Source organism: Delphinapterus leucas, chromosome 10 (assembly GCF_059928025.1).
Source record: "Delphinapterus leucas isolate spDelLeu-1000000601 "Yukka" chromosome 10, BTC_Dleu_Yukka2, whole genome shotgun sequence".
NCBI classification, from domain to species: Eukaryota; Metazoa; Chordata; class Mammalia; order Artiodactyla; family Monodontidae; genus Delphinapterus; species Delphinapterus leucas.
In genome coordinates this window covers 62,787,472-62,814,901 of record NC_143138.1, presented here as the reverse complement: position 1 = coordinate 62,814,901, position 27,430 = coordinate 62,787,472, and the positions used below count along the sequence as shown (strand labels likewise).

At 46.1% G+C, this 27,430-nt stretch overlaps 1 protein-coding gene across 2 annotated transcripts in view; it reads left to right on the top strand.

The window, feature by feature from the left end:
* The window catches only part of CDCP1 (CUB domain containing protein 1), a 58,044-nt gene that overhangs the window by 13,386 nt on the left and 17,228 nt on the right, over positions 1–27,430 (top strand). For both annotated transcript variants that reach the window (XM_089919179.1, XM_030762438.2), the window contains exons 2-4: positions 11,512–11,718; positions 18,149–18,511; positions 19,479–19,847. In XM_089919179.1, coding sequence (XP_089775305.1) covers positions 11,512–11,718; positions 18,149–18,511; positions 19,479–19,847 — 939 coding nt within the window. The remainder of the gene's footprint in view (positions 1–11,511; positions 11,719–18,148; positions 18,512–19,478; positions 19,848–27,430) is intronic.

Below are 27,430 nucleotides of genomic sequence, written 5' to 3'. Positions count from 1 at the left end.
GGGTTATGTGGTTTGCTGGAGGAATCACTGTACTGACTGGCCCATGGTCGTTTGAGAGAGCTTCATTCAAAGACTTACTCTCCAAGTCAGGCTATGTGGATGGATCACCCCCACCCCCACCCCTGTCTTTAAGGTTGCTGGAAACAATGGTAACTAGACTTATCATGGTGATCATTTCATGACGCATGTAAGTCAAATCATTACATTGTACACCTTAAACTTACAATGCTGTATGTCAATTATATCTCAATAAAACTGGAAGAAAAAAATTTAAATAAAAATATTAAAAGATTGCTGGAGATAACAACAACAAAAGGTACTAACCCCTACTCCCTAAAACAAGAGGTTTAAACAGAAGGATGTATTCCCAGTTGACTGCAGCCCTGGCCCCTGGGATAGGGCTGGCCCACACTCCCCAGTCCTGTCCCCCTAAGTGATCAGGAGGTTGGGTCTCTGCAGTCAAGAAGCAGTTAGACCTAGGGCTTCCCTGGTGGCGCAGTGGTTAAGAATCCACCTGCCAATGCAGGGGACATGGGTTCGAGCCCTGGTCCGGGAGGATCCCACATGCCACGGAGCAACTAAGCCTGTGTGCCCCAACTACTGAAGCCCGTGTGCCACAACTACTGAAGCCTGTGTGCCTAGAGCTTGTGCTCCACAACAAAAGAAGCCACCGCAATGAGAAGCCCTCCGCACCGCAACAAAGAGCAGCCCCTGCTCGTGCAACTAGAGAAAGCCCACGCACAGCAACGGAAGACCCAACGCAGCCAAAAATAAATAAATAAATTAAATAAATCTATAAAAAAAAAAAAAAAGAAGAAGCAGTTAGGCCGGATGAGTATAGATTCTTATTTAACCATCTCCCTGCTAGCTTTTTATCAGAGAAACTTGAACAGCTAATCTCTGATGGCAAGGAGAGACCATTGGCAAAGGACTCAGGGAACACTAAAGAAATGGGAACTTCAGTAACTTCTGAACTTCTGGCAGACGGAGAAGGGGAAGAGCCCTCATTCTGTTCGTGTCCCTGAGCACACATACAGATGGGTTTTTTAACTTTGCTCCTTTGGTTCTTCCCCATCTGTCCTTGTGATCCTCAGTGACTTTCAAGTTCATCATGACTCACACTTCAAGGTCTGGCAAAATGAATCTTTTTAACATTTCATAAAATGTTAATGTGATTTACACTGGCCCTGTGGCAATTTAGCATATCATCCTGACTTATTTGCAGTGGTCATAAACTCAGTTATATTTGTTGTTTAATTCTGCAATTCCCACATGCAAAGTCTCTTATTATGCAGATTTCTCTACTTCTGTGAGCCTCTTTGAAATCATCCCTCCACCCAGTACAATTCCATTCCATGTGGAGTGAAATGTTAAAGTCCGGGTCTTATCGTGGCAAGAAGCCTTAAAATGGCCACAGTCCCAGAGGGGTTTATACATAGATGTGTTCATTTGCTCCAGATTGTGGCCCAGACAGGGCCCATGACCTCGTTATGCATCTCTAACATACATCTCCAATATGGCATGTGTCTTTGATCATAAAAGGGAAAGATACAACAGAAGGTTTGGATGGCTCCCTGCAAACCCATCACCACTTTAAAAAGTAATTCAAAACACAAGCCCTGCAGACAGTTGATCGCTAGTGTCCACTTTGGAGAATCATTCAGTTACTTTAGAAAATTAACTTGCATCATTGCATATAAATTTCTTTCCTAGGGAGTTTGGGAATTAAGAGTAGGGAGTGAATGGATGGACACAACGGTCCCTGTTTTGATAAACTATTCCAACAAGTCAGATTGACTAAGAATGCCCATGGTTCCTTTTATTTAAAATTGCTCTTTGAACTTTATTGTCCTCTATGATTGTTCTCAGAGCTATGGAAATAGTAAGCTATTTTAAAGGGAACCATGGGTCTCTCACTGAAGGGGTGAGAACATGATGTCCTTTGACTTCTGAAGTCCGTGGGTGTGACTCCCCGAAGCTGGGCCCAGCCTTGTGCATCTCTGTATGCTGGCACCCGGCCTGGAGAGCAGCTCACCATTACCTTGAGTCATGTGGCCCAAGTCAGCCTTCATTGCAATCGCAGCACCAAGTTGTCTTCGGGCCTTCCGCTTCCGTTGTGCGTGCCCTGGTCCTCCTCCTGCGCCTTCTTCCCTGCCCTGACCCCTGCCCCACCAGTGCAGGCCTGGGTCCCAGTTCACCCTGATGCAAGGTTGCACTTGGTCACCCCCAGGCACTTTATTTATAACTGTAGTCGATGTTCAATCCTTTCTGGTGTGTTAACTGACTGTTGCAGTGTTTTTAGTGTATGGGCTTAAAATGTGGCCCTGTCCTTTAAAGAGCCTATGAAGCTCTTGTGTTGGAATGGCAGGCTAGTTCTTCACTTGGGAGGTGCACATGCTGTTTGGGGCTGGGGCATGGGATGATCCGCCGTCCTGTCACCTCCTGTTCCTCCATACTTCCAGCAATAGCCTGAAGAATTCCCCCAGCTTGGCCTAGCCCCCACACTCAACTTCTCTGTGGGGATGCTGTGTGGGCAGCCATCAGCCCACTTCCCTTTACTTCTGAGAAAGAGAATGAAAAAAGATTTGCCCTGCTACCACAAGAGGCTGCTTTTCCCAAGCCAGCCAGGGGAGTAAGGTGGGTGGAGTGGGGAGGGGGACAGGGTTATGGGGGAGCATTGGTGTGCCTTCTCAATCAGGTCCTGCCTGATCTCCAAACCAATGAACGAGCAGCTTTACAGCTCAGATACCTGGAAGGACAGGTGGGAGTCTCTTTCCAGGAGGAGGTATTTCCTGCCAAGCCAACCAGAGGTCTGGGTTGGGATTCTTGCAGCCCAAGTAAAGGGGAAGAAAATTCAGGAGATGGGGTTTGGGGAATTCTCCTAAACATAGGTGTGATTTCGCCCATGAATCTCACTGACAGTGGCCTTGAGAAGTGAGCCCCTCGGGCAGGGGCTTCTGGGGGATGCTTTCCTTCCAAGACCTGGCACTAGCCCTTTATACCCAGTGCTTTGTTCCAGAATTATGGCTGCTTTCCTTCTGCCACCAACTTGGCCACTTGCCTCCCATGCCCACAGTCCCCAGGCAAGGCTCACAAAGCTACAGAGCCATCGACGGCCAAACACGCCAGGTTCCCTTTCTCAGGTCCTTGCCTAGAGATGCTGCCAAAAAAAATCACACAAAAGAAAAACCAGGCCCCAAACATTTTGAATTCCGGGGAACTTTAAATCTTCAGTTTAAATTCAAACCACATTTTCAAATTATTTTTAAACGAAGCACCTATTTAAACAAAGTGCATTTTAAACAAATACCTTTCCCTTTTGATATCCTGGAGATTCCCTAGAGAGCCAGCAGCTGGGAAATGTTTTATTCCTTTTCGAGTGACTGTTGATGATAATAGGCCAGTCTCATCACAAGGCTCCTGGCCATGTGTGGACTTCCCTGGGCAGGGCCGGCTCTGCTGACGAGCCATTTTTCATGTGCTGGTCTCCAGTGTCAGACTGCTCGGGCACAAATCTGGCCCTGCCTCTTACTAATCATACATGCCTGAGCAAGTTACTTGACCTCTCTGAGCCTCGGTTTCGTCATCTTTAAAATGTGGATTAACATTAGAACCTGCTCTGTGGGGTGGCTGTGGGCATTTATAAATTCTTATCAAGTGCAAGCACGGACCCTGCACATACTAAGTACTCAGTGTTATTATTAAGACTGGCCTGGTATCTAGACTCCAAAGGCTTCTCATCCAAGAAAGGGAGATTGGTTTCTGAAACAGCAACTTGCCTTGTGGTTCTTTTCAATGTGAATGTGGGAAATTAACTATTTCCAGGCAGGCAGAAGGCTGGTCTTCCTGCCATTGGTGAGACTTTCCCCTCAGTTTACCAGTCTGTAAACAGACCTGATCAAAGAGATTTAGCGTGTCTACACATTTATTCCTCCACAGCCTGCAGGCCTTGCTGCCCCAGGTCCACTGGATTAATGACACTATGACTTTGGTAGTGTGAGAGTCCGGCACCCCCTCGTCACAGCAGGCCCCATTCAGATGGGTTATGTTGGTGCTGATGCTCAGGCCCTCCGTGTCAGCCAACAGCTCCAAGTACTTCATAACAATGGCAGCACTTCCTCCCCTTCTGCTGGTTGATTCCACCAGCTTTGGCAACTTACGGGAGGGCAGCTCAGTGTGGTACCCTGGGGGGTGGGGAGGGCAAGTGTGCTGAGGTCAAACCAGAATCTCCCAGCTGCCTCCTGAGCTCAGCAAATAGGGACTTGAGGTCACTTCTCTGAGCCTCAAAGGCATGCTGGAGTCACATGAGTCAGCACATGTAGAAGGACCTTAACAGTCGGTGGGCAGGGCCAGGCCAGGGCAGGGGAGGTGTGGAAAATTTAAGGAAGCACTCACACTTGCATAATCCTGAGTGTGATGAAGTTTGCCCCTAGGCACCTTACCTGCCTCGCGCTGAGTCCAGCCCAGCCAGCCAGGACTCTGGGCTTTAGATTGAGAGCCTAGCTGCTGCTACAGTTGTTTCCCGACTTAACACCCTTCAACAGCGCCCCAGCAGTACTGCCCCAGTAGCAGTAGTTGTAATGTGCTCTCTATCATTACTAATATCAACAATAACAGCTAACATCGATTGACTACCTGGCAGCGTTCTAAGCACTTCATAGGTACTAACTCACTTAGTCCTTACGAGAATTCCATTATTACCCCCGTTTGCAGGTAAGGAAAGTAAGGCACAGAGAAGCTAAGGAATATGCCCAACAGGACACAGCTGGTAAGTGGTACCAAGCCAGGAATTGATCCCAGGCAGCCAGATTCTAGACTCTAAGCTCTTCACCACTACACAAAGCTGCTAAGGTATGCTGGTCCCACTGGGTGAAGCCCAAACTCCATGGCAGCAACCAAGCCCCTTCCTGGCCTGGCCCCTTCCCCTGTCTCCAGCCTCCTCTATCCACATTTCCTTGCCCTCTGGCCAAACCAAACTCCCTGGAGTGGCTATAAGGAAGCTGTCGTCTTCACACCTGTGACTTTGCCGCTGCCGTTCTCTCTACCTATCCTTCCGACACCTGTTTCTCTATAGGCAAACTCCTTATTCATTTTTCTAGACCCATCTTAAGTTTCCTCCGTGAAATCTTCCTTGACCACCCCCAGACAGTTAATGGCTGACCTCAGCATCTTCAGAGTACCTTGACCTTTCTTGGTGCCCTCAAATTGCTGACTAACTGATGGGGTCTGACGGAGTAGACAGACAGGCAAACGTACATTCAACTTCTGTGAATTCCGCAATTGCCTCCTGCAGGGAGTAGGCGGGAGAAATCATGCAAATGGTGTGAGTGTCCCCACGGGGTGGATGCAGGGTGGAAGGGTGAATCGCCGGCCCTTCTGCTGGTGTCCCTTCCTCCAGCTCTCATGATATGTGCATCCACAATTTAACAAATTGGATTTTGCAAACCTGGTCCCTAAAATCAAATCAGTGCTTTATCTGGTGCTCAGTCTGAGAAGCAAGGATCTGCTCCGTGGGGGAGCAGACACCAGCCACAGCCCCATGGACTCCTTGAGAGAGCGATGTGGGTCTGCAGTGTGACGTCTTCCTGAGAGAGGACAGGGCTATTTCCCTGAAAGTGATTATCTCCTTATGGGCTTGCTTTGGAATCTGACTCCCACGCAGACTGTGACTGATCAGCCACGCTGATTCACAATCGTACTGCTTTGTTGCTGAGTCTGAGTCCTCGACATCCTGGGAATTCGTCCCATGGGTCTTCATATGTATTTCCTGGTGCCCAGGCTGTGTCCAGTCCCTGGCTGGGAGCTATTCTGCTCATCTTCGTTGGGCAGAGAGAGTGGATGAGGGCAGAGTGTCCCAGGAAACCACACCCAGCTTTGAGGCAGCAGGTTCTGACCCGTCTAAGAAACCGTAAATTACATTTGTCAGTCTTTTAACCTGTATTGGACACATCTGGGAACAGATAACTTCCTGGTGAATCCCCTTCCTTGCATTTACTTCCCTTACAAAGACATAGGATGGTGGGGAAAAGGAATAACAGGGCGTTTGTACAATATCCTGTGATATGCGAATAATGAATGGTGATCAAAACAATTGGAAATTCCCGCCCGAGAAGCCGCTGGTGAGGCAGAAACACCAGCAGAAACTAACCGAGGCGTCCTAATAAAGAGAGGTCGGAAGGCAGGAGAGCTGAAGATGAGAGCTGTGACTCATGTGCCCACGTGTGGTGCCTGTAAGCCCTCCAGCCCGACAGCCCATGTGCTGCTAATGTGAGGGTCACCTTGGATTTCTTTCAGCCTGTGAGATCTCAAAATCACGCCAGAATCTGGAGCTTTGGGTTTCTGGGAACTTGGGTAATAGGTCTTCCAAAACACCAGACCAATGAAATACCAAGTTCCTAAGGAAACAAAAGAAAGAGATGCTGAAGAAGAAAACGCCCATCCATTTTCTTTAAACTACAGTACATTTATCAAGCACTCAGATGTGCCAGCCCGACTGGGGGGTAGGGGTGGGGTGGCAGGAGGCTAAGATTTATTCTACAGTGTTGGAATTTTCAGTTTCAAGGGATGATTAATGGTGGTGAGTGGGGAAGAGGGGAAAAATGTGCAACCAAGATGTCGTTCTCAAACTCTAAGCATTTGTGATAAATAAGTTATAAGTGATTTTACTCAAGCAGTGGGGGGGGTCTCTCTGCTACTTTCATTACAGTAGAATAAGTGCCTCTAGTGGGGGCTCGGTAAGGAGGGTCCAGATTTCAAGTGTATACGTGGTTGAATCATTATCTTCTCATTCTGGCTGTCCCCCTCCAGCTGGTGTATTTATCATTGAGAATGAGGAGGGATAGTTGAAAATGAAAGTCCAATGGATGATGTAGCCTTGGCTGTGACCCTAGGAAACAGCATGTAATATAAATGGTCTCCTGCTGCAAAGGTGGATAAGCCCTTTAGTGTTCCCTGGGCTCTGAACCAGGTGGGCATTCTCTGGTATGAGGCACTGAAGGAGAGATATGAACTGTGGCCTGATCGTAGAACATACTGGGTTGGTCATCTCAAAGTCAGAGCAAAGAAACATGGTAAAATGTTAAAAGTCCACCCCCACGTGAGTCATTTAACCCTACAAGGCTTCATCTGCTTTGTTTCCAAAAGGAGTTTGGATGAAAATCTGGGTTATTTAGACCCCAAATAAAAAATATAAACAACAGAAGTAGCATTAACAATTCATGAAGGAAGAATTGGCATATTCAATCATTAGAGTTGGGACGATTGGTTTTCCATCTGGAAAAAAATAGACAAAAGGAATCCCTACCTCCCACCATAGAGGGGAAAAAAAAAGTGGTTCCGATACAGATTCCCAGGTCCCATGTTGGGCCTACTGTAACTTAGAACTTCATCATTTTTAAAGCCCTCCACAGACCACTTAGAAACCACTAGTCTGGACTACTAACTCCCAGGGGTCAGGAACTCCAGGGCTTTTTTTGACATTAAATCTTTTGCACCCTGGATGATCCCTGGAACATAATATGAACCCGGAAAATGTTTGAATGAATAGAAGATTTCAGATTCTAAAAGAAAAAAAATGAATTTTTAAAAAAGATTGTACATTTTTCTTTGGCTGTCATTGATAATGGAATAGATTGTCATATATGCAGAATTATTTGGGATACTGACCTGGCTGATAACAGGAGAGAAGAACTGAATGGAGAAATTTTAGTAAGATCAGCCTTTTCTTCTCAAAATCTAATTTACAGCTATTTGAAATTATTACACATACCTTGGGAACTAGGCCCACCTCAAAATATTATTAAACCATATTTTAACTGTGGTCATGATTATTCCTTTTTTCATTTATTAAGTGCCACGTTGTGTAGAAATACAATCTTTCTAGCACAAGTTTTTTTCCCTTCTTTTTTATTTATTAAGGTGTAACTTAAACATAATAAACTTCACCAATTTTAAGTGCGCAGTTTTGCTGAATTGTGGCATTTGTGTACAACCTATAATCACCACCATGGTCAAGATACAGAATGGTTTTCTCATCCTACAAAGTCTCCTCTGCCCCTTTGTATTCCATCCCCTCCCCCCACCTCCATCCTTAGGGAACCGCTGATCTGTTTAGGGTCTAACGCTCAATTAAAATAACAGTAATATAAACACTACCAAACGTAAAATAGATAGCTAGTGGGAAGCAGCCGCATAGCACAGGGAGATAAGCTCGGTGCTTTGTGACCACCTAGAGGGGTGGGATAAGGAGGGTGGGAGGGAGGGAGACGCAAGAGGGAAGAGATATGGGAACATATGTATATGTATAACTGATTCATTTTGTTATAAAGCAGAAACTAACATACCATTGTAAAGCAATTATACTCCAATAAAGATGTTAAAAAAAAATAACAGTAATCCGGACTTCCCTGGTGGTCCAGTGGTTAGGACCCTGCGCTTCCACTGCAGGGGGCCCGGGTTCAATCCCTGGTCAGGGAACGAAGATCCTGCAAGCCATGAGGTGCAGCCAAAAATAAAGTAACAGTAATCATAATTGTAGAATCAGGAACTTTAAAATATTTTTGCCAAAGAGGAGAAATGACAAATAAATTGGTAACCTAGCCAGCCAGGCTGCAACCCCAAGATGGATTACAGCTTCACTTGACAGTGAATTAGCCCCCCTGGAGACCCAGGGTTGGAGGCCACGGGAGAGCGTGCCGAGCCTTCAAAGACCCGGTACCCCAATAATTTTTTACAGATAACATGGTAAGACCTTTTTTATGATTACAGAAAGAGAACGCAAGGGTTGACATAATCAGCTCAGATATACATCTGACAACTGGGTTTCTGAACATGCATCTGGACTCATTTTTAATCTGGTATCTTAAAAGAACCCCTGGGCCTTCCGATCTTTCTCAGAAGATTCTTAGTGACCATGCTGCTTGAAGATGAAGCATTCAAGTAAAGAAACTTCTGCCTCAGAGGATGTTTTCTTTCTCTGAGGCTATTAATTAAAAAGCTCAGAGTCCCTGGTTCCCACCAAGATTTATAGCCCAAACTGAAACACAGGAATGGTAGTAAGTCTATGAGAAACTAATGCGGCAAAAACAAGAATGTGGAGATTTTGTATGGTGCTCTTGGGAGGGTCATCAGTTCTGCTTCCATGTGGGCACCAGGCACTGTTTGGGTCCTGAGACTACCACTGAAAAAGACAGGCAAATTCCTGCTGCCTTCCTGTAGGCAGCAACTCGCATTCTGATACTGGGAGGTGGGAACAAATAACACGGGTCCTCTCAGAGAAGAGAGCAGGGATGAAGGGAAAGCAGGTACAGGATGGCTGGGGTAGGGGTGGGGTGAGCATTTTGGGTAGCTGGTCGGGGAAGACTGCTCTGAGGAGGTGATCTTTGAGCTGAGACCCAAATAACAAAAAGGAGCCAGCTATTGCTAGAGAAAGAGCATTTTAGAAATCAGGACCAGTACATGCAAAGGCCCTGAGGTTGGTATGTTCAAGAAAGAAGGCAAAGATGGCCCGAGCACAGTGACCAAGGTGGAGAGGGGTACAAGCTGAGGTTAGAGAAATAAGAAGTCTTGCTCCAAAAATGCAAACCTGAGCCCTCTTGAAAACAAAGTCACGAAGCCAGCTGTGCTGGTGCCCCTGTGCTCTGAGAGATGTGTCACTGCTGGGCCGTAGTTGAGAATGCTTACATTTGCAAAATCGCTTCTTATTTCCTCGGATACTGATGATAGATGAGTTGGCAGGGAAGGTAGAGCTTTTCTAGCCCAATCCCCTCATTTTACAAATGAGGGAACAGAGGCCCAAAGAGGGTAAAGTTCTTCCCTCATGACCCGGAGGAAATTTTTGCATTTCATTATCACAGGTTGAGAGATCAATTTCCACCCTATATAAAGAGCTGCTGGCTGGCCGCTCTGGTGCAGAGTGAATGGTGGGGAAGAGGGGTACAAGAGGAGGTTGACAAAAATCCAAACGTTTGATCGCACACAGCAGCTAGGCTGTGGGAACACAGGCACGCCCATGCACTGAGTGGGAGGAGAAGTGAGTACAGCTCTCGAGCAGGCTAGTAGTTCTGGTAAAATGAAAGCACGAGGTTGGTCAAAAACTGGAAAGAACTCAAATGTCACTGAACAGGTGCCTGGATAAATAAATTGCAGTCTTTCCAGACAATGGAATACTACTCAGCAATAAAAGGGAGCAAACTGCTGATCCATGCAGTTGACTCTCAAACACGCTGAGCAGAAGCAGCCAGGTATGAGAGGGAGTAAGTAAGCACACCGTTTTGCAGGAAGGTCTAAGTCAGGCAAAGCTAATTTATAGTTTTCTGGGGCCAGGAGTGGAGCTCGACTGCAAAGGGCGCTGAGGGAACTTTTGGGGGTAATGGATATCTTTATATCTTGATTGTGGTGGTGTACATGTGCACACACATTTGTCAAAACTCTTAAGTAGGTCCTTTTATAATGTATGTAAATTATATCAATAAACTTGATTCTAAAAATTTTTTAAAGGAAGGGAAAAAGTAAAGCTTTTGGTTAAATTGCTATTTACGGGCTAAACAATTACCAAGCACCTCCATGTACAAGGCGCCATAACAGGTGCCGACCAGCTGTTGGTGCAGAACACGGTGGGACAGAGGCACCGACGCCAGCCCCTCTCTGTGAGCCCCATGGTTCCCTCCGCCAGACAACTGGCCTCCCATCCTCTGCTCCCAGCCCATCAGCCACCCAGAGACCACAATCAGAACCCAAGTCAGGGAAGGGACAGTGGCTACTTAGAGGAAAAGTAGCTCTTCCTTTTGGTCTGAGAGGATCTAAAAATCCATAAAGCAAAAGGAATGGGAAGGAGATTGGGCTTGTTTGTGAATCAGGGCCCCATCCCGACTGGTGTGCACCCACCCCTCTGTTTAGTAACCAACCTCCATCTCTCTTGCTTGATAATGTTTGTTCAAATAATTTTGCTGAGCCCCAGTCTGAGGTATTAGCATTGTTTGGCTTTAACTTTCCACGTTCATTGACACAATATGTTTGTATCTAATTTCTGCAAGTTTTCCCGGCCTCCACTACTGCATGTATGTGTGAACAGGGCATATGAAGTGGCCTGGGCAGGGGACAGCAGCTCTTTACAGATAAGCATGTCTCTCTACAGAAAGATGGTTTCTGTGTGTGGACTTTCACCTACAGTCATATTGTGAAGAGATGTGGCAGTTTCTCTCTATTTAATATTGCACAGATGGGTATCTGAAAACATACCTCTCCAGACACCTAGGATGTGGTGTAGTGTTTTTAATTTTTAGAAAAATTAATCAGCCAAATAAGAGATGTGTGTCAATGCCCAGCCCTCAGTGGCTGGGTTCTTGCCCACAGGTGAGGATAATACTTTCATTTTGCATCATCCCACTTCTCAGACCTGGGGGAAGGAACAAAGGGGTCAAGGAGGTCATCCTCCTGGACCAACTGAGGGGACGGCAGCAGGTTGGCAACCCTAAATCATCCTGTTCACTCCATTTTTCTTCCTTCCTTCAGAAACTTACAAGATTGCTCTGCCACATGGAAGCAACATTACAGTCCTCATAAAGCCTGGGGCCCCAACTCTGCCAGCGAACCTATGTCAGATCATTTCTAAAACACAGGTAACCCCATTGTCCATCAAAGCCGGAGAGACAGCAGTCTTTTCCTTTAGCTGCCAGGATCCAGAGAATCACTTTGTTATCGAGATCCAGAAGAATATTGGTAAGTATGCACTCATGGACTGTTTGGCCTCCCTGCCTCTCTTTTACACGCTAAGCCAGCCTCTACTGCTAGGGAGGTGAGATCTGTTCTGAAACTCCGCACTCTCTTTAGCTTTTATGTGGCCATTCACAGTTCTAAGTGCTTTACATGGTTTCAGTTTTTTAATCCTCAGAGCAGCCCTAGGAGAAGTTCTCAAAGAAAGTAACTTGCCTAAGATGGCACAGCTGGTGTGTAGCAGCAAGATGGGAGCCCAAGTATTCTGGATCCAGAGTCTTTGCCTGTAACCACTATGCCACACTGTTTTGTAACAGAGCTACGGATTCTCAGGTGATGCTCTGCCTGATGTGCTAAAAACATCTGGCTGAGCAGGAGCAAAAGTCAAGGGAGTTGGAGGACAGAAGAATTGGAAGGTTGAGAAGATAAGAGTGGGGAAATGGGTCCACAAGGCACAATGGGAAAAAACAGCAGCTTTGCAGGCTGAGGGAGCTGGGTTTGACTTCAAGTGCCAGGGCTACTGATCATGTGGCCTGATTGCATGGCTTCATATGAGTTACTTAACTGCTCTGTGATTTAGTTTTCTGGTCTGTAATATAAGAATCATTGTACCAACCGATAGGGGTGTTTTGAGGAAGAAATAAAATTATGGATTGAGAGTGCATGACACACCAGAATTCAACAAACTACAGATAGCTGGTATTGTTAATCATAATTTGAGATAGAAGATTGACATAAGACACAATAATCAGGCAGAAAGAATTAAAGGTATACTTTCCCAATCATTTTAAGGTGGCATGCCACCTAGGAACTAACAGATATATCAGTAACAGTGAGGACACTATTTTGATCTAATCAAAGCCATGCTCAGAAAACTTCTTCACCTTTAACTGAAAATAAATGAATTGGCAATAGATCATGGGAGAAGAAAAAGGATAAAATAAACCTTAAGAAGAAGGAATTCATAAAAATAAAAGGAGAAATTAAAGTACTTAAAACCAGTTTTAGGGCTTCCCTGGTGGCGCAGTGGTTGAGAGTCCACCTGCCGATGCAGGGGACACAGGTTCGTGCCCTGGTCTGGGAAGATCCCACATGCCGCGGAGCGGCTGGGCCCGTGAGCCATGGCCGCTGAGCCTGCGCCTCCGGAGCCTGTGCTCTACAATGGGAGAGGCTACAACAGTGAGAGGCCCGCATATACCGCAAAAAACAAAACAAAACAAAACAAAACAAAACAAAAACAGTTTTAAAAACTGTGTTTGATAACTAAAACCAAGACCTGGTTCTGTGTAAAGACCAATTAAATAAACAAACTCTGACTAGTCTCCTGGAAAAAATAAAGAGAAATTACAGATATACAGCATTGAATGTATAAATGTGGGTTTAATGACATATACAAAGCAGATTGCTAAAATTGTAAGAGACTATGATAATAAATGTGAAAATCTGAATGACAGGATGATTTCCAGGGAAAATTTAATGAGCCAGATTGACTCAAAGAAAGGGAGGAAACCTGAATAAGTAAATAACCAAGGAGGAGATTGGAAAAATTGTCCAGTGTGAAGGAGAACAGGGTTTGGGTTAGTTAGAGATGGTTTCATAGAGTAGTCCTATAAAACTCCAAGTAGCAGATAATTTCTATGATATTTAAACCATTTGAGAGGTAGGTTGACAAACCTTTTCTGTAAAAGACCAGAGAGTAAATATCTTAGGCATTATGTGCCAGATGGTCTCTGTCACAACTCCTCAGCTCTGCCATTACAGCACAAAATCAACCGTAGACAATAGGTAAACAAATGGGCAATGAATATCCCACATTCATTTACAAGAACAGGTGTTTGGCTTGATTTGGCTATTTGCCAAACCCTAGTCTAGAGCACTGAAAGAGGTAAAGGTTCACAGTTCATTTTATAAGGCTCTTACCACCCTGATGTCAAAATCTTCCACCACATAAAAAAGAAGACCACAGACCAATCTCTTATGAATATACATACATGCCAAAAAAATCCTAAGTAAAATATAAATACATCAAACCCCAAAACTTGCATTAAAAGACGAACACAAGAGCAGGAGAGCTTATTGGAAGATGGAAGTTTAACGTACTGCTCTGTGTGATTAGGTGAAAGGGAAGAAACTGCATTTGATCATCTTAATAGATGGTCTTAAATGTTTTTAATAAAATGCTCTTAGTAAACCAGAAATAGAGGGATGTTTTCTTAATCCAATAAATTGTATCTATCAAAAACTGATAACAGGGACTTCCCTGGTGGCACAGTGGTTAAGAATCCGCCTGCCAATGCAGGGACACGGGTTCGAGCCCTGGTCTGGGAAGATCCCATATGCCACAGAGCTACTGAGCCTGCGCTCTAAAGCCCGTGAGCCGCAACTACTGAAGCCCGTGCACCTAGAGCCCATGCTCCGCAACAAGAGAAGCCACTGCAATGAGAAGCCTGCATACCGCGACAAAGAGTAGCCCCTGCTCGCCACAACCAGAGAAAGCCCGCACACAACGAAGACCCAGCGCAGCCAAAAATAAATAAATTAAATAAATTTAAAAAAAAAAAAAAAGACTCCATGCTTCCACTGCAGGGGGCATGGGTTCGATCCCTGGTGGGGAAAGTTCTGCATGCCTTGCGGTGCGGCCAGGAAAAAAAAACTGATAGCAAATATATTTAACAGCCAGACATAGAAGTGTTACCAATAAATCAAGGAACAACATAAGGATTCTCACCATGCATGCTTTTGGTCACCATTATTCAAAAGTTCTAGTTAAGTATTTAATCTTAATAAATACATAGAATATATATGAAGCAAAATGTACAATCTTACTGAAAGACCAAAGAGAAGATGTAAATAAATGGAGAGATATACCATGTTACTTGATGAAAATCTCAGTATTTTTTAAGTGTCATTTCTCCCCCAGATTAATTTATGAGTTTAAGTCAATTACAATTAAAATCTCAATGAAGCTTTTACAGAGTTGAGAAGACTATTGATATACTTAAGAATTCAAAGGAATACTGTGTTGCTATTAAAAGAATGAAGTAAATCTATGTATTTGACATGGAAAGATGCCCCAGGTCATTTTGTTCCATTGAAAACAATGCAGCTTTTAGTAGAATAGTTTGTATAGTTTAATCCCACTTTATTGAATACACATAATCATATGGAGCCCAAAGTCTGGGGGGTTAAACACCAAAATGCTAACCTTATATTATTTCTATAGTGAGTAGGGGAGGGGAACAGGTGACATTCATTGTCTTTTTTCTGTTCTTCTGTAGTGTCATTTTTTTTACAAGCATGCATTACTTTTACAACCAATTAAGCCAAGAAAGTGACTGCCATCTTGAAAAAGGAGAAGGGTAATGGGACTTCCCTGGTGGTCCAGTGGTTAAGACTCGACCCTCCCAATGCAGGGTGCCCGGATTTGACCCCTGGTCAGGGAACTAGATCCCACATGCCACAACTAAGAGTTTGCATGCCGCAACTAAAAGATCCCGCATGCCGCAACAAAGATCCCACGTGCCGCAACTAAGACCCAGCGCAGCCAAATAAATAAATAAACATTATTTTTTAAAAAAAGGAAAAGGGTACCACAATCTTACCTCACAAGACCAGTCTCACACACAGACCACACACAGTTTACCATATAATAAAAACCCATGCTCACAATTTTTGAAAATGTTTTGAAAATAAAAATTTTAGATTATAAATCTAGACACTGGAATCAAGTTCAGTGTTCTGCTTGCCTCTTGTTTTTAAAAACCTTTCCTGAATAAACATTCTGAAAGTGTCAAAGTTTAGCCCCTCTGCAGTCATCCCTTCTTTTTTTTTAATTATTATTTTTTAAAATTTTATTTTATATTAGAGTATAACTGATTTACAATGTCATCCCTTCTTGAATGGCCCCGTTAAAGCTAATGAAAGTAGAAGTCTGTGCTGGGGAAAATGAGGTGTGAATCGCTTCAGAAATTACACTTCTCCGTCCTCTGGGTAGGAATCATTTTAGTTATTTAACATTTTTGCACTGGACGGGGAGCAGAAAACTTGGAGGCATGCCCATCATTTTGACTACTCTTACTTGTGTATCCATTCTGAACACAAAGCTCTTAGCAACAAATTAAAAAGTGCTTGCACAACCTGACACCGCCAGGGTCTCATGGCTGGTGGCAGAGCCATGGCTGAGAGACGGGCCTTTTTGACTCCCGGTACTTGGTACGGAATTAGATCAGAGTCGCTTGGGTGGCCCAGGCATGTGTATTTTTTAAACATCCTCCAAGTGAGTCTAGTGTGGAACCAGGGCTGTGAACCACTGCCTTAGTAGGGGTAAGTGATCCCACAAGAACACAGAACCCAGTAGGGAACATGGGAAGTGTAGTTGAAAAGTTATGAAAGAGATGGCTTGATAGAAACAATGAAGTTTCCACGAGCTCCAAAAAATAGGCACTATCCTTACCTACACACAAAATATAATTTTAGCTGCATTTGTCACCTTGTTATCTAACCTTGTTTTATTGGTTAAGCAACGCAGTGCATTGGCAAGAACGGAAGTCGACCAAACACAGCCTGGGCTTTTGTCCTAGGAGCGTGTGCACTGCGAGCGCCACACGACTCACCCAGACTCCAGGGCTGCTTTGCAAAAATTAGAGTTTTGACGTGATGACCTCAGAGGTCCTAGACAGCTCTGAAATTCTCCCATAATTCTATTTCGAGTTGGCAGTAGTTTCAAATACTCCACTGGAGCAGCAGTAAAGACTTGCAGATTATTATTACAGTGGCCAAAGTCCATTGCACTTTTCAGATTCCCTGCTGGAGACAACAAAATCCTCACTATTAGGCTGCCTGCTTTCTCTTAGTGCCTCCCTGATAGCAACGTTTCTCCCTTTGTTTTAAAAAGGCTTAGGAAACAAAGTACGTCAAAGGATGTCATTAAGTGTTAGCCTTTGGGAAAAAAAAATTCTACTGCAGTGGTAATGAAACACCAGCATGAAAGCCAGGAGGCAAGAAGATGACCTCGCCTCCAGGTTCCAGCCATTCAGGGGCTGTACGTTCAGAGCGTACTCAGTCTGTTGATGAGTGTGTTGATGGAAAAACCAGTTTTAAAAGGTAGAGCTTGTCGCAGCACCCTAAAAATTGAGAAATCATGACTCTTTCGGTATAGAGGAAGTAGGATATGTATCCCAAAGCACAGGCTCCACTGCAAAGGGCCTCCCTCTGGCTTCCAGTAGGGCCTGGGCAGAGATCCACCAACTGGACTAGCTTAATCTGGAAAACAGTGCGGGTCCCCCCTCCCCGACCCGTGCTATCCCAAAAATAGAGTGTTCCTATGACATTTTTCACAAGCCAAAATGGCGTTAAGTCAAAGAAGCAATTACCTTAGGACACATCTTGCTAACGGATGTGTAAAGTAATTTGAAATAAAGCACAAATGCTCACGTACAGAGTTCAGAGCTGTAGCAGCGTGATGCTGAGATGCTGTGTTGTTCCTGGGGAAGGAGCTTGGCGGTGCCACTTGCGGGGTACCCGCTGCCTCTGTAATGGCTCCCTGCAAAACAAACACTGAATGCTCTTTTCGCTTTCCACCTTTTTCATAAATGCAAAAATTCTTTTTGGATTTATTTTGGTTAGCGGAAACAAGTACCAATGCAAGTCTTTCATAAAAGCAAAGTGGAATAAAGCGAACGTTCAAAAAGCAGGGGAGGACTTCCCTGGTGGCGCAGTGGTTGAGAATCCACCTGCTGATGCAGGGGACGCGGGTTCGTGCCCCGGTCTGGAGGATCCCACATGACGCGGAGCGGCTGGGCCCCTGAGCCATGGCCGCTGAGCCTGCGTGTCCGGAGCCTGTGCTCCGCAACGGGAGAGGCCACAACAGTGAGAGGCCCGCGTACCGCAAAAAAAAAAAAAAAAACGGGAAACTTGTAGTTAGGAGGTGACTTGGGTCTGGTTCCCTAGAAGCAGAGCCTGACATGAGGATTCTTGTCTTTAAGTCATGAATCAAGAGAGTGCCCTGAGAAACCTGTGAAGAAGTGAGGAAAGCAGGGTAGAATGAGGACAGCAAGCAAAGATGTGGTTTTAGCTGCAGGCTGATCTGGAGCTTGAGTGACAATTGCCAGGCTGTGTCATGTGAATCAAGGATGTCAGGCTTTTCACTCCTGGGTTGGCAGTGATTGGCTGTGGGTTGACACTCCCTGCTGGGATGGGAGTCAGGGGCAGGGAAACCTCTCAGGCTTTTCTGCCCCAAGGCAGCTCCCTCCAGCCAAGGCACTTCCCCAGAGAGGGATGCATCCGTGAGCCATTGGCAGCCAACTTTCATGTAGCCAGGAGATGGGTGGGCCCCCCAGAAAACCCCCCCTCCAAAGAGTTCACTACAGGGGCTGAGGAGGGGCAGTGAGTGGCCCAGTAGCGTTTGTGACCAGATTGTTTTGTGACTGTGTTTCAGACTGCATGTCAGGTCCATGTCCTTTTGGAGAGGTTCATCTTCAGCCCTCAATGTCAGTGTTGCCCACCCTCAACAGAACCTTCATCTGGGATGTCAAAGCTAACAAGAACATCGGCCTAGAACTGCAGTTCTCCCTCCCTCGCCTGAGGCAGATCGGGCGGGGGGAGAGCTGCCCTGACGGAGTCACTCACAGCATCAGCAGCCGCGTTGACACCAAGATGGTCGGGATCGGAACCTTCTGCAGCAACGGCACTGTGTCCCGGATCAAAATGCAAGAGGGAGTGAAAATGGCCTTGGCCCTCCCGTGGTTCCACAACAGAAAAGTCTCCGGCTTCAGCATCACAAACCAGTTGTCTATAAAACGTGAGCTCGCCATGCCCTCCCCTCTGTTTGCTGAGGTTGAAACCTACAAAATCACGCTTGCTCTCCATCAGAAATGGTCAGATGTTGGCAATTGTGTGATTCCATCTGCATACCTTAAAGGAAGTCCCACTCTTCTGTAAGCATGTGGGCCAGTCCTGGTGTGAACCCACCCTCCTCTGTTAAACAAACCAGGTGGTGACTCTTTCTTTTGTCCTTTGTATGTGAGGCTTGTTTTCAAGAAATGAAATGGGACTGGCTCTACAGACCTTAATGACTCTGTTTCTCATGTCTTTTTCCCGTCTTCTGTCTCTTTCACAGTTTCTAGAATTGTATCGGTATGCCAGATACAATTGTATCTGTATGCCAGAGCTGGCCCACAGCAGCTCATGAGTGCCAATTGTTAAGTGTCCTGGAATTTTGTGAGCTGGTATTAAACAGAGCCATTACTAAAAATAAAATTATATAAACTTACAATTAAATAAATTAGTTTAGGAACAAAGGTAATAAGTACTCAAAACTCATTACTTCCTAGTTAATACACTGCATTTTACTATTTATGCTTTGAAGTTAGGTATGCCCATTGGATCTGTATGGTGAAAATCCTATGTGATGGTGAGAGGGCTGTCCATCTCCTTCCAACTCCACGTTCATCCATCTCCTGTTGGTAGCCTGAAATCAGCTATGGTGGGAGTCTTTACACCAAGGAAGTGGGCAGACACTACAAATTAAGGCTTTATTTTTTTTCCCCTGCTGGGTTGATTATTAAACATATACTCACACACCACTGATGTATCCTCATTCTCACTGTCTACCTTGAATTGAGTATAAACATGCCATATCCAGACCCAGTGCTCAGGACCTAAGACCCACTTTCACCTCTTCTCTAACCCCTGTCCCCCCACCCATGGATGACCAGGGCAGGGTCTAATCACCTCCTATTCTCTCGTTTGGGTTCCACCCCCAACAGGCCTGTGCATCATCGAATCTGTGTTTGAAGGTGAAGGCTCCTCCACCCTGATGTCTGCCAACTACCCGGACGGCTTCCCCGAGGACGAGCTCATGACATGGCAGTTCATCATCCCCGCGCACCTGCGGGCGAGCGTCTCCTTCCTCCACTTCAGTGTCTCCAACTGCGTGAAGAAGGAGGAGCGGGTCGAGTACTGCATCCCAGGCTCCACCACCAACCCCGAGGTGTTCAAGCTGAAGGACAAGCAGCCTGGGAACATAGCCGGGAACTTCAACCTCTCTCTGCAGGGCTGTGACCAAGATGCCCAAAATCCAGGCATCCTCCGGCTGCAGTTTCAAGTATTGGTCCAACATCCACAAAATGAAAGCAGTAAGTAAGCCCCACTTTCCTTCCCCTCCCCCTCCTCCAGTGCCTTCTTTCCTTCCTGGGTAGTCTGCTTGGGCTGAGGTTCCCTTCCTACTTCTTGTCTGTGGCTCTGGCACACTTGGACTCTGGACCCTGTAAGACTTTCAGGAAGTGCGTTGCTAGGCAGTGAGACCAGGTCACTGGTGAATGCCGGGCATACTGTTCCACTTCAGCACAGTAAGAAGCTAAGATGATCTTGCATTCAGGGTGATAAGTTGTTTTTAATGAAGACATTGGAAGGTTACCTTCTGGAGCTCATGTCTTGCCTGACCCTACAGTGTGGATCAGGATGTCGCCAGCACCGTGAGCAGTGATGATAACACTTTTATTGTCTGAGTGCCAAGCCCTGCCCTAAGCACACCACTCACATGGTCTCAGCTAATCCTTATTACAGCCTTGCAGGGGAGACAGGAATTACCTTCATTTATTGATGAGAAACCAGAAGTTTCAGAAAGGTTATGGAACTAGCCCGGTATCACACAGCTTGCCAGGAGCAGAGCAATCTCAGAACCCAGAGCCTGTGCTTCTGGACCACGCAGAACCCCAGGTTCTGTGAAAATGAGGGGTATCATTCCACACACATTTACTGAGATGCCGTGACTACAGCGAGGCTATATGCCCAGGGCACAACACTGAAGGAGGCACCCGCTCTGAGGAGCTCCCTCTCACAGAGGCTCTCACCCTCAGGGTTGTGTCAGTTCAAGGTCAGTCCCCGAGAGTGAGCACCTCCTTAAAACTTACTCTCTGGGTGCCCTTGCCTCACAGAGAGGAGTGGCAGGGATCCTGAGAAAAAGGTACAGGATGAGTTCAGAGTGGCTATTCCTGGGGCTCATCTATGAGCTGGAGTCTGTGAGTTGTGACAGGTGGTCTTGAACCAGGACATCTGTGATGTGTGCTGACGATGGGTTCTGCCCACAGGGTTGATTCTCATCCTTGTTTTTAATATTATTTACTTCCGGGAAATAGAACCAGGCAGAGAAATTGAGAATGTGAAATGGCATGGCTGATAAATACCTGAAAAGTGACCATGAGGGATCCACTCCCAGGGTTGCCCATCTGACACCATCTTGGGAGTGCCCACTCGGTACCCACCTGGAGCCCGGCTCCTCAGGAAGCCTCAGTTCCTTCATATCTTGACCCAAGATTCCTTCTAATTCACAATAACCGTGTACAAGGCATAACTTTATATATACATGTGTGTATGCGCATGTGTGTCCACTGACACATTTTGATGACTCTATGTCACAATTTTATCAGAATGTTGAAAACAGCCATGAAGGGATTCAGAAATGGAGTGGCTTTGAGTTTTAGAAGACGCAGGGATTTGTTTATCATCTCAGTCACGGTGAAGTGCTACTGATTAATTCTGTTTCCTGTAACATCAGCTGGGTTGATTTCTAAATATAATCAAATTGTTAAGCATGCTATTACCAGCATCAAGAAGGATATGGCTTCAGTTTTGAGGTAAATAGTGGTTAACTGCACTTTAGATGTGTTTAGCACTGTCAAGGCTTTACATCAAGCATGGTTTGCATTTTTCTAGGCAAGTGAGTTAACTTGGCCAGCAGAAGTATCTTTACTTGGGCGATGCTGGAGTCCCTGAGAGCTCTGATTTCTGGACATCTCCATCTTGATCCTCTGAATCCCAACGTGGACCCTAAGTTTCAAGAGATTGCCCAAGGCTGCCAACCCTGTGCACTCACACGTTTGTCTGGTTCTGTAAATATGTGTGGACAGCTTGTTTTGCAGGCAGCATGGCCCAGTGGTTAAAGGCACTTACTCTGGAATTGGCCTGCATGGATTCGAAATCCTGATTCCCCTACTTACTGTGTGAGCCTGGGCAAGTCACTTAACTCCTGTGTGACTCAGTTTATCTTCAAGTAGAGATAATAGGACTGTCCTCGTAGGGGTGTTGTGAGGAGCAATGAGGTGGCAGTGCCTGGCAGACAGTAAGCACTCTTTAAATGTTATCCTGCAAGGCTCTAGGTCAAGGAAGGGATACAAAGTTGAAAAAGACACAGCACTGGTCCTTAGACGTTAGCCTGTAATCCAGAAGACAGATGAGACTTATAGGATGCAGGAGGTCACTTCCCAGAAGGAGTTTCTTCTTTTTATTTTCTTTTCATATCTTGTTGATTTTATTTTAATAATTGCAATCTGGGTACCCTGCTGGTGTAACATTTGGTGTCTGCGTGGGTGGCCATTTCTCCACGGGCTCCTCTGGGGATGCAGCGGATAGTGGTAGGTGCCCAGGACTCTATACGCTGTGCATCACTGGGATGGACGGAGTTCTCCAGGGTGGGGTCTCGGTTCTGCGTCGGCCGATTCTGTCATTTTCATTCACTGTCTTCATCAGCTGGTGGTAACAAATGCTGTTGGTCTGGTTTCTCTCTTGTACTTTCTTGCACAGATGATGGATGTTTCAGAGGAAATTTTGGCGGGCATCTCTACCCACTTGGCTCTCTTCCACACCTTGGCACTGTCTCTGCACTTGTATTGGCAGGGGTCGTCCCCTCCGTCCTTTCCTCAGTGCTTGTGGTCGGCTATTCCCTGCTTGTGCTTGGTTGTTCTGTGCTTGTAGTTGGTTGTTCCCCAACTGTGGTTGGTTGTTCTGTGCTAGGGGTGGTGGTTCCACGCTTGTGTTTGTTTTGTACTTATGGTTGGTTGGTCCATAGCTGTGTTAAACTCCTATGGTTTGCCAGCAACTTCAGCCACGCCGAAGCCTCCCAGTGGTCTGCGCCAGGGTTCCTGATCTCCCTACATATACCTTCTCCTAGGCAGTGAGGAGCCACACTCTTCAGCTTTGTTTGGTCATCAGGTCACTGCTCCAGCCAATGGTAGCCCTGGGATGGCTTAGTCATCACAAAACACCCCTCCTAACACCCTGGGGTGTGGTGAGAGGAGGGAGGGGGATGCACAAGGAAATTTCTGTGGGTGATGAATATATTCACTATCTTGATTATGTTGATGTGTATACAGGTGTGTATATAGGTTCAAAACTAGGCAAATATACACCTTAGATATGTACAGATTACTGTAATTCAATTATTGCTCAGTAGAGCTGCTTAAAAATTATGTTCTCTGTAAGAAAACAAACAATGTCGGAAAGAAAAGAACAATTTTTGGTGAGGGAGAGTAGTTTATTACTGACATTGTTTAGAAATCCTGGAGCATAGTGACAATAAAAACAAGCCTGGATTTACTCAGATTTATTATTGTTTTAAAATTCTCTGTTCCCCTTTATTCCCTCACAGGGAATGAAATATCCCCACTGCCCTGACCTGGATAGGCCACTGCATGACTCCAAGTCACTTAGCAAGAAGGTGTCCTAATCTATGTGGGATTTGTGGCCTCCAGACACTGTTATGGAGGCTGGGGTTGGTGATTTTTCTGTACGGCGAGTTTTTGTCCCTTCGGAGGGTCTTTAGTTGTTTACATCATAAGGTAGGTTACAACACACACCACTAAGAGGTAGATGGCTGGAAGCAAATCATTTGTGTGCCTTTTTGGTGGGTGCCCTGCCACCCTATACACATCATGCCTCTCCTCTGGGCCCCCTCTCCCCAGCCCCAGCAGTAGTGCTGAGCCCTTTTTCCTCCTTGCACAGGAGATAAAGTGTTAAGGGGGAATTTGTCTCAGGTGCTCACTGCTCACCCAGTCCTTATTCCCTATGTCTGGCTGACTTTGGACATTGAAGGACCCAGTCTGGTCCTCCACCTCGAAGGACCCCACCTCCATTCCTTGTCACACACCTGCCTCTTCCTTTCTTTCCTCCCCATCAGCAGAGAACTTGCAGAGACACACACTCATCCCCTGGATGAAGGAGCCTTTCACAAACTGTCACTTTTGTTTTAACCCTCCCTGTTAAAGATTCCGTCTCTGTGGTTGGCTAGCTGGGCCATTGGAGACCAGCAGATAGTTCTGGAGTCCCTGGCTTTGCTCTGCAGTCACTGTCTGTACCAGTCATTACTTGGAGTGGTGGATTTTTCTTGGGTCTCTTGGTCCTGCTCTGGCTGATTTTGATTCATTTTCTTATTCAGACTGTGGCAAGAGACTAATATTGTTGGAGTCTTACTCTCAGGTTTTCTCAAACCCCCTTGAAAGGGTCTTTTTACCTTCATGGCTTTCTTTTGCACCTGGAAAGGCAACAGGGTGAGCCCAGAGTGGCTTTGGTTTGGGGGAGGAGGATGGTGACTGAGTGGGAACGGGGGCTTCATGAGAAGGGGTGTGCATTGAGAAGGGGATTTGTACCCAGCAAGGACAAGTTCAGAGGCTTAGCGGGGGAGTCTTTAGGAAAAAGCGGAGCATGAAGAAGGCATTCTGACATTGCCACTGTCTCTGAACTTGGGTTGGCAGGGGCTCTTCTTTCATTCCTTTCTTTGGTGCTGGGAGTGAGTCGTTGTACATGTGTGTGCAGGTCCCCTTGGTCATAGCAGAGCCTCCCATTGCCTACCCAGGGAGACTGCCCTTCTTCTATGTCAATGACCCCTGGACAGTGAGGCTCCACACCCTTCAGTTTTGCTAGGTCAGCAAACACTATCCCCAGCCAGTGGTGTCTAAGGGTAGGCTTAGACTAGAGAAGGTGCCATTCTTGACACTTCCAGGGTGGGGCATGCTGGGAGGCCTCAAGATGGTGGCTGGAGAAAGGGAGTGTTTCCTCAACACCCTCTAAAGACGTGTCCCAAACCGACCTGCCACCCCTCCTCGTCTCCCCACGTTCAGTCCCTGTGGTGCACGTGGCAGGGAAAAGGGGATTCCTCCAAACAATTTCCCACGGCCACCCCCATTCAGTGGTTCATTCTGTTGTCTCCCTCCCCATCACTACCATGTCTCGTTTATCCATCTGAATGTCTGTGTCCCACTAAACTCCCAATCAGGCATCTTGTCTTATTCCTCTATTTTCCTGCACTCAGCACAGTTTCCAGCGCATTCCAGGCCCTCCATAAACACTGTCGCACTAATCTCAGGAGGCAGCCTCTTGTCCAAAGTGGCTTGAGAGCCAGATGTACTGCGCAAAGGCACAGCCCCTCAGAAGGGGCAAGGTAGATGGGACACAGTGGGAGCACCAGGAGCCTGGCTGCTGGGGGAAGCAGACAAGGACAAGAACATCAAAAACAGAGTGGAGGCAGAGCTGGGAGGGTTCCTCAAGCCAAAGAGGGTGGCTGTCACAGCAACCATGCAAAGTCAGAGCCTCAGCAAGGGTGGAAGCAGCTGTCAGAGGCACCCTGACCCCTCAGCATGCACAGTAGGACCTGACTACAGTGGGCCCAGACTGAAAAAAAACAAATTCTGTATGTGGGCAGCAGGCAGATGTCACCTTGTACCTGATTGTCTCTCCCCCCACCCTAGTCTCTACTCTCTCTCTCTACTTTGATGACAATATCAATTTAGCTAAAACTAGACCCAGAGGACTCCTGCAGAGAATATCTTTCCATGGCTTGAGCACAAGTGTCCTGTGTCTTAAGATGAGTAATGTACAAGCTGCCCTGGCTGATCTGGCCAGCTGTGACCAGATGTGTGAGCATGGATGGCTTACGTTGCCCAAAACATGCAGTTCAGCAATGTCAGAGAACTTGATTTACATTTGTCTCCACCCAACACATCTTGTTTTTCAGTGCTCCATAACACACTCTCATCTTTTTTTTTTTTTTTTTTTTTTTTTTGCGGTACGCGGGCCTCTCACTGTTGTGGCCTCTCCCGTTGCGGAGCACAGGCTCTGGACGCGCAGGCTCAGCGGCCATGGCTCACGGGCCCAGCCGCTCCACGGCATGTGGGATCCTCCCAGACCGGGGCACGAACCCGTGTCCCCTGCATCGGCAGGCAGACTCTCAACCACTGCGCCACCAGGGAAGCCCCTCTTATCTTTTTTGATGGCACAATACTACCATGCCATACCTGGCATTATTACCACTCCATTACCTGGAGATATAAAAAATAATTTTGGTCCTCTTGGAGTTTCATCTAATAGTCACCGTAGAGAGAGAACTTCTCTGTTGTCCCACACAGCCTGTCTCTCATTTCCTGATATTATTTCTAAAAGGTTCAAATGGCCCTGCTGATAACGATCATATGAGTTAATAGTAGTCTACCTGTCTATGTTACTCCCTGTAGTGGGAGCAGACTGCTAGCCTACTACCTTTTGCATCCTCTTCTAGCTTCTTGAAGACACGTTTACTTGCTCTGAAAATATCAGCAGACTGATTGTATCTTCAATCCCTGTAGGTTTCTGGGTTAACATGATTCAAATAAGGTAGATGGATATGTTTCCAGAATGTTATAGCAGATACTTCCAGTAACTGATCTGGGTAAATGCTGGTTGTGGAAATAGTTGCATTGCTTCTTTTTCAGCTTTTATAACCCCCCAGAAGCAACCTGGAGCCCTTAACTAAATGTTGGCGTTGTTTTTGTTTTTTCTTGGGTAACTCCTGCTCTGTGAGTCTTTATTTACTTATTTTTGACTGTGTTGGGTCTTCATTGCTGCATGCAGGCTTTCTCTAGTTGCGGCAAGGGGCGCTACTCTTCATTGCAGTGCACGGGCTTCTCACTGCAGTGGCTTTTCCTGTTGCGGAGCGTGGGCCCTAGGGCGCGCGGGCTTCAGTAGTTGTGGTGCGTGAGCTCAGTAGTTGTGGCTCGTGGGCGTAGTTGCTCTGCGGCATGTGGGATTTTCCCAGACCAGGGATCAAACCCATGTCCCCTGCATTGGCAGGAGGATTCTTAACCACTGTGCCACCAGGGAAGCCCCTCTGTGAGTCTTTAATTTGTCCTGGAAGAGTTGACACATTGTGGCCTCTGACTTATCCCCATGGATAAGTAAGAAATCTCAGGAGTTCCCTGGTGCCCTAGTGGTTAGGATTTGGCGTTCACTCCCTTGGCCTGGGTTCAGTCCCTGGTCGGGGACGTAAGATCCTGCAAGACTTGAGGTGCGGCCAAAAATTTTTTTCTTTCAAGAGAGAGGCAAAGGGAAACTTAGGATGATGGTACAAGGGGACCCAAGACCATACCTGGGCCCCTTTAGATGAGAGCAGTTGAGAAGGCTCTGGAGAGACTTTTCAGAAAGATAACTTGATGATATACCTAATGTTCTCATAGGTATTGAAAGGAGATTTATACAAGCGGGGGAGAGTTTGGGTGTCAAATTACTGATAAGTACATAGAAACTAAGGAAATGATTTAAATGGCAATAACTAATTCTAGGGAAATAAAATCTTGTGCAAGAAAGAGAATCAATAGATGGAAATAACATAACTGTGTAAACACTGTGTTACTATTGTTTACATAGGCATGATAATGTCAACACAGAATAATGATCTAACATTAAAAATATGATGGTAAAGATTGGGAAGATGGGTGGATAGCAAGTGTATGGTTTGGATGTTTGCTGGGCATGTGTACCGTGGGTGTGTGTATGTTGTATATGAGGTGTGGGGTGTGGGCAGGGGGACATGAGTGTGGGTGAAGGAGAGGAAATCCTCATCTTCTTTTGTGGGAAACCAACAAATAATACCTGAAACAGGCTCCCCTGGTGGCGCAGTGGTTAAGAAATCAAG